Source organism: Erithacus rubecula (genome assembly GCF_903797595.1).
Source record: "Erithacus rubecula genome assembly, chromosome: 9".
Classification (NCBI taxonomy): domain Eukaryota; kingdom Metazoa; phylum Chordata; class Aves; order Passeriformes; family Muscicapidae; genus Erithacus; species Erithacus rubecula.
The window spans coordinates 2,692,772-2,699,504 of NC_136660.1; the positions used below are offsets into that span (position 1 = coordinate 2,692,772).

At 55.5% G+C, this 6,733-nt stretch overlaps 1 protein-coding gene across 4 annotated transcripts; it reads right to left on the reverse strand.

Annotated features, from left to right (window-relative positions):
• Positions 1–208: 208 nt before the first annotated feature.
• LOC306804933 (uncharacterized protein) lies at positions 209–2,281 on the reverse strand. Of its 4 annotated transcripts, none has more exons than XM_079312151.1 (5): positions 1,772–2,281; positions 1,300–1,395; positions 1,019–1,197; positions 737–837; positions 229–419 (listed from the first exon to the last, which is right to left on the reverse strand). In XM_079312151.1, the coding sequence occupies exons 1-5, from the start codon at positions 2,172–2,174 to the stop codon at positions 284–286; spliced, it is 915 nt and encodes a 304-aa protein (XP_079168277.1). In that variant the 5' UTR covers positions 2,175–2,281; the 3' UTR covers positions 229–283. The 4 variants fall into 4 exon arrangements, with proteins under 4 accessions (XP_079168275.1, XP_079168277.1, XP_079168276.1 ...); XM_079312152.1 differs by having other exon boundaries at positions 310–646; XM_079312149.1 differs by having other exon boundaries at positions 209–419; positions 1,019–1,395.
• Between the last annotated feature and the right edge of the window lie 4,452 nt (positions 2,282–6,733).

Genomic DNA, 6,733 nt, shown 5'->3' on the forward strand with positions numbered 1-6,733 from the left:
GCCAGCAAAACCGCTCTGTGCCTCTCCTGCTGACCCTGGGTGGGGAACAGAACACATCAGGAAAGGCTCGAGGGACTCGATAAAGGCAGTGCGAGATGTCTCCCCGATCATGGGAATAAATGGCTGAGAGAGAAAAAATTAATTTCATTTATTTTAAAGCAAAATAGGTCAAGGGGAAGAGCATGTGCCAACTGTTCGTCATCGTCTTCCAGGGACAGTCCAAAAGTCTCCCCTTCAGGGCGCTTGGGGATGATTTCCAAGAGCCCAGGGCAATTTGGATTTCCTATTCCAGCATGTTGTGCAATGAGGGCAATCCATGCACTCCAGCTAGCATGGCTGGCAGGATGGGTTGCAGAGACTTTTCCTTTGAACAGCCAGCCCAGCGCTGGCAGTGGGGATGAACAGGCACTGAGGTGACCCTGAGAGCAAATGCAAGGCACAGGGTGCAGCTGAGAAAGGACAGCCCTGTGCCGGGCTGAGAGGGGAAGCTGGGACTGCCCAGTGTGGAGAAGCTCCTTTCTCCAGCCCCTGTTACAGGGGAGCTCGGGCCTTGCTGCAGAGATACGGCTGCGGATTCGAGCAGCTCTCACTCCTGAATTTCTCCTCAGCCAGGCACACACACTCGGAATCGCCCAGGACAGGAACCCTGCAGGGAGGAGCAGAGGCAGCGCTGGTTCGCAGGGGAACACGTTGTGCCCCTGTCCCCCCATGCCCTGCCCGGCTCCCCGGCACTCACCCGGAGCTGAAGCTGCTGCCGTCCCCCCACTGCAGGTGCTCGCCCCATCTGCGCAGCCCCACCCAGTAATCGCCGTTCCCGCGGAGGCGGAAGAGCAAATCCTGCCAAGGAGAGAGCAGTGGCAGCTGCCCCGGCCCCTCGGGGGGACACGGCCCCGGGGCTCCTTCCCTGCAAGGCCCCGGCACAGGGCTGCAGCCCCAGCCCCACCAGCACCCAGCCCGGCCCACCAGCACCCCCAGGCTCCCCTCAGCCACCCCACAGCGCCCGCAGCCCCTCACTCACCATTGCCTCATCCTTGACAATGGCCAGGGAGGCCCCGAGCTCGGAGCACCGCTCCTCAGCCTCATCCCAGGTGCCTTTATCCATTGAGAAGTAGTAGCAGTCTCCATTGTATCCAACCCAGCCAGGGGGACAGCCCAGAATCAACAGAGGAGTCGCATGTGGAACTGGAACCTGTGGTGCTGCAGGGGGAAGAGGAGAAGGTGTGAGGATTGCCCTGTGCAGGGAGCAGGGACCCCGCTCTGCCCCGAGGGGCTGGGCCCAGCCTGCTGCCCCTCCCTTACCTGACTGCACAGCCAAGGCCACCGCCAACGCCAGCAGCAGCAACAGGAGCAGGATCAGCACCAAGATGTGCACGGGATGGCAGCTGAACCACTGGCCTGGAGCAGGAAAGAGCTGCTGGCTGCCAGAAGCACAGCCGGCCCTCGAAGCTGCTCCCCCAATGGGCGGGGAGCACAGGAGGGAGCTCTCAGCCTGTCTGCTCCTCCCTCAGCTGCAGCCAGAGAGCCAAGAGGCTGCACACAGGCAGGGACACAGCTGTGGGGACAGCCAGGGACACCGGGCTGGGGACAGGCTGCAGCAGGAGAGCTGCACAGCCTTGGGGGCAGCTGCGGCTGCCGCTTGCAGCCACTGCTGGGGCCGAGCGCAGCACGAGGCCTCTTCCACACATCGGGAAACAGCCACACACCTGCCAGCCCTGTCCTTGCCAGCTGACACTGGCCCTCCCTCGAGGCCACAGGCGTGCCCTGCACTCACCCAGCAATCTTCTGAGGATGCTTCTGTGCCCATGGCCAGTTGCTGATGTGCCCTGGGGATTCAATTGCTCCCTCACTCTACCATCGCTGTTACAGGTTGCATTCTCCATATATTCACCTTCTGCACGCTCACAAGTGGCATCTCTCTGCTTATGACAAGCGGCTTCTTGTGTCTTAAGCAAATTTGTAAGCCTATCTGCTCGTCCCTCCAGCATATGCAGGAGCTCCTTCAGACGCCGATGAATAGAGCAGAATTCACTCTTCTCCAATTCACAGCCGGAATCCCACTGCTCGGAACAATCAGCCCCGTGCTCCCGACAAATCAGGGATGCCGGAAAAGCCTTTCGGAGATCGGCCTCGGGAACAGCTGCACACCCACGGGGATGGCCCATTGCAAGGGACATGATGACAGTTCCCGGCTGGTCCCGGCCCTGCGAGACACCGAGGCACGGGAAGGTGCTGCCAGCTCAGTCCCGCGCTGTCCCCGCTGCCCGGACGCTGCGGCAGCACCTGCGGAGACAAGCGCAGCCTGCGGGAGTTCTCCGGTGCCCGCAGCCCCGGCCCCTCGGGCTCTGCAGCCGCTGCAGCCCAGCTCCGTGCCGGGACAGGCGCTGACAGCGCCTACGAGCTGCCGCCTGCGGGGACAGGACAGCTGCGCCTCGGAGTCCGCCTGGCGGCAGAAAGAACCAGCAGCCCCGGGCTGCTCAGCATTGTCCCCCGCATTCCCTGCCCGCCGGCCCGGAGCCCGGGGACACCGAGCGCTGCCACCGCCGCTTTGGGTCCCTGCCGGGGAACGGGAAGCGGCTCCTGGGCGAGAAGGCAGCGCCAAGGAGCCTCCAGAGCCCGAGGCAGGCAGGATGCGGCGCTTTGTGCCTCCACTCGGCGCCTGCAGTGCTTTGGGCTCTGAGGCACGTTCAAGTTCATGCCGAGCCAGCCCTGAGCCGGGCAGGGACACCTCCCGCCTGAGCAGCGGCGCCGAGCCCGGGGCGCCACGGCCCAAACTGTGCCGGGCACGGAGCAGCCACCTCCGGGCTAGCGAGAGCCACCGGGATGAGCCATCGCTGCTGCGGCACCGGCTCGTCGCCAGCGATCCGCGGCAAGGAGGAGACCGCGGGCAGCCGCTCCCTCCGCCAGCTCAGGCCAGGGGCACACGGGGGAAGCCGGCGCAAGGAACTCGCCAGAACCGCCCCGTTCCCCTGAGCGCGGCCCCTCCGGCCGCAGCGAGCCCGGGCTGGGGCACAACCGAGCGGGGTCGTACCTGTGCTGGAGCAGCTCCGGGATCGCCGTATGCCTGAAACGCCGTTTCGATCGCATTTTTCGGTCCCTCTGAAGGCGTCACTTTCAACGTGTCATTAATGACTAAATCCGTGGCCGGATTTTGTTCCTTTTGACTGTTCATCGTGCGGGGTAAAAGGCGTGAGGTGTTCTGGAGGCGGAACGCGGCGGGGTTGGGCGTCCAGAGCAATCCACTTAGAAATCACGTCAGCAAGTCGCTTAAGCTGGAATTATAACAATTAAAAGATGCAATTCTTTTGATATAGATATGAGGAAATTGAAGTTTGTATGGTGCTTACTTCTCTTCTACTCAGCTCCTCTGAACTACAAGATGCAGTTATCTTATTGTAGAGGTAAGGCTGAAGCAATTAATTCACGTCTTTAGTACTTCCTTTTTTACTTGTTTTTGCTTTATGCAAAAATGTAAGAAAATTACCTCTAGTTCTTAAGACAGTTGTTACTGATATATTAAAATTGTGGTTTAGGACAAATTTTGGAGAAAACCTCCTAAGGCCCCCAACCCTCCAAGGAGCAAACCCAAGCGGCCCATCCCCCAACAAATTTGGGAAGTAATTTCCTCTGACAGAAGTGTAAAGTATTTGTTTATTCAACGGGGAAAGCACTGCCGAGGCAAAAAAAAACCACAAACAAACAAAAAAAAAAAAAAACCCCAAAAAAACAACAAAAAAACACCCAAAAAAACCCCAAAACAAAAAAAAAAAAAAAAAAAAAAACCCACACAAAACCAAACCCATCCAAAACAAACAAAAAACCCCACAAAAATAAACAAATAACCCCCCCAACAAACAAACAAACACACCTCCTCCCCCCCCCCAAAAAAAATTTCCAAAAAACAACCAAAAGCCAGCAGACCCTCTATCCGCTCTGAAGAGATGACGAATTCCAAAAGTCTCTCATATGGGTGGTAATGGTAACTGCCTTTTCTCAGTTCTCAGTTTCTCCAGCGCTGGGAAATGCAGCTGCTCAGGCCAGACCGCGGTATCCACAGGTGCAACTCCTGCTGCTCCCTCCTGATTCCCAGTCCAGAGCAGGTTCATGTAATTCCAGGAAAAACTGTTGGTGGAACTTCTGTGCTTCATAGTCAAAGACGAACTAAAAGCGAAGGAGAGCTCCTCCTGCTGTCCCCCACAGTGACACAGTCCAATGAAACTCAGATCTCCGTGTTTTGAAGACAACCCCCTCAGACATTGTGCCGCTCCCGCTTGCCCCCCTTCACTCTCAAATCCTGTCATAAAACTACGAAACCTATTTCTGGGCTGAATAATCAAACGGGAATATGTTGGAACTATCTTATATAAGTACTGGTGAGCTCATTTAAGGCTGTGGGAAAACCCTCGCGGTAGTGATGAGTAAAAAATCACCCTCAGAATCATTCAGTTCCAGTATATTGATCATTGCTAGAATGTTCTCTTCTTTCCTTGTTGTAATTGGTTCCTTTTTTCTGCAATAATGTTAATATTCCTAATTGTCCTTCCCTCTTGGATCTGCTCCCTAAATTCCACCCTAATTCCTCTCCTTCCCCACGTTTATAAATACTCCTGACATGTTTTAACAATTCTTTTTGGCCATTTTGCCCCTGTGAATGGAGCTGGTGTCCCTGTACCATCTTTCCCAGAAACTTTTCAGTTTGCTGTGTGTTATTTTCTAATATTAAAGTATTTTAGTTCCCGAACAATCGGGTCAGATTTTCTTTCTGCAGCCGGGCTAGGATGGGTTGGAGGCTACAGGGACACAACAGCACAAAGTCAGCCCAGCACAGCACTCTAAGCTTCAGTGTGGCCTTGCATTGCTGTGGAAAAGCACAGCTACCAGCTGGCTCTACAGCACGTAAAGCCTTTCTCACAGCGCTCTTGGCATCTCCTGAGGCAGCTCTGGGCAGCACAGCCTGATCCTGGCGCTTGTCATACGGTGAATCCCCAGCCAGCTGAGCAACTGGGAGCTGAGCATTGGCACTGCCAGCACAACTTTCTCTGAGCCTGCAGAGACACCTTTCCACTGCAAGTCCCACAGGAGATACTGAGGATTGGTTAAAGTCAGGGAAGCCACATTATGACAATCTGCAGGAATGAGGTCATAGGAATTGCAAATGCTCTTTATCATGTTCTCAAAATAAGGATAAGCCAGACCATTCTACTTTATAGCTTGTCTGAGTTCTTTGATGATCTTTGATCTGATAAACCTCATTATTAAGCTTACATATTTCTACTGTCTTAGCATATTTCCCTGAGGCCTGTGTCTACTCAGCTCACAGCCCTATTGTTTCACATTCTTGCATATTCAGCATTCTTGCATTTCCCCATCCCGAAATTTGCTTTCACTCACCTTTCTGAGAGTTCTATACCTTTCCTATTTCCCGGAGAGCTCCACAAGGTTTTGCCGTTGGTGGGAGCGCTGGAAGAGATACTGGGAACACTGGGAGGGAACTGGGAGCACAGGGAATGGTGTGAGGGAACTGGGAGGGCGAGTGGGAGCAGCGGGAGTGAACAAGAAGGAGCTGGGAGGGGATGAGGAGCACGGGGAAGGTGCAGCGCTCGCAGTTCCTTGGCAGTGCTCTCCCCATCGCTGCCGGTGCTTGCCAGGCAGAGGGACACTGCGAGGGGACTGGGAGGAAACTCCCAGCACTCGGCAGCGGCAGCAGCCCCGGGTGTGACCCCTGAGGAGGGAGAAGTGACAGCAGTCACTCTCCATTGCCTCCCCCCCACCGAAAAAAAAAAAAAAAAAAAAAAAAAAAAAAAAAGAAGAAAGGAGGGTTACGAGAAATAAAAGAGATTTAAATTGTTTACAGTGAAGGAGAAAAACTCCTTTTCGGGAATTGTGTTTGAACTGGGGAAAACCTCGTTTCCTCTATGATTTGAGTGCTCTCATTTGAAGGGAAAAACCCCTTTTTTATGATTTTTGGAGTCACAGTAGGCGGAACATCACCGTTTTCCACTAATTTCATGTTTGACTGGAAGAAGAATGCCTTCATGGCACTGTTCAACGGATCTGAATTGAGAGAAAGCGCTCGATTTTGTTGATCGTAAGCGTGAAAGGCCGGCAGACTCCGAGGTCGCAGGACTCGCTCACGCGTTGTGCTGTTCCTTGTCCTTCCGCGAACCCTTTCTCAGCCCGCTTGGGGAAAGGTCCTTCCGTAGCGTAGGGGAATTTCCATGAGCTGTATAGTTTCGCCTGGTTGCTTTGTAAAATATTTCCCCGACCACCTCCGCCTCCTCTCCTACCCGGCACGATGAATGCAAAGAAGGGGAAAAGTCGCTGCGCCCCCACGTCGGCTTTAAAGAGCGGCGCCCACGCCTGGAGGGTCTGACGGGGACCGAACCGCCGCTGTCGGGCCGTGTTGGTGCCGGTCCGGTCAGGCGGCCCCGGAGCTGGGAGCGGCTCCAGCACAGGTACGACCCCGCTCGGTTGTGCCCCAGCCCGGGCTCGCTGCGGCCGGAGGGGCCGCGCTCAGGGGAACGGGGCGGTTCTGGCGAGTTCCTTGCGCCGGCTTCCCCCGTGTGCCCCTGGCCTGAGCTGGCGGAGGGAGCGGCTGCCCGCGGTCTCCTCCTTGCCGCGGATCGCTGCTGTTAGAAATGACAAACAAAGCTCTCGATATTCAGCAAAATTTAGATTGTTGTATTTATATACAAAGAGCAAGCGGCGCAGGGGATGCATGGAGGCCACTCCCCAC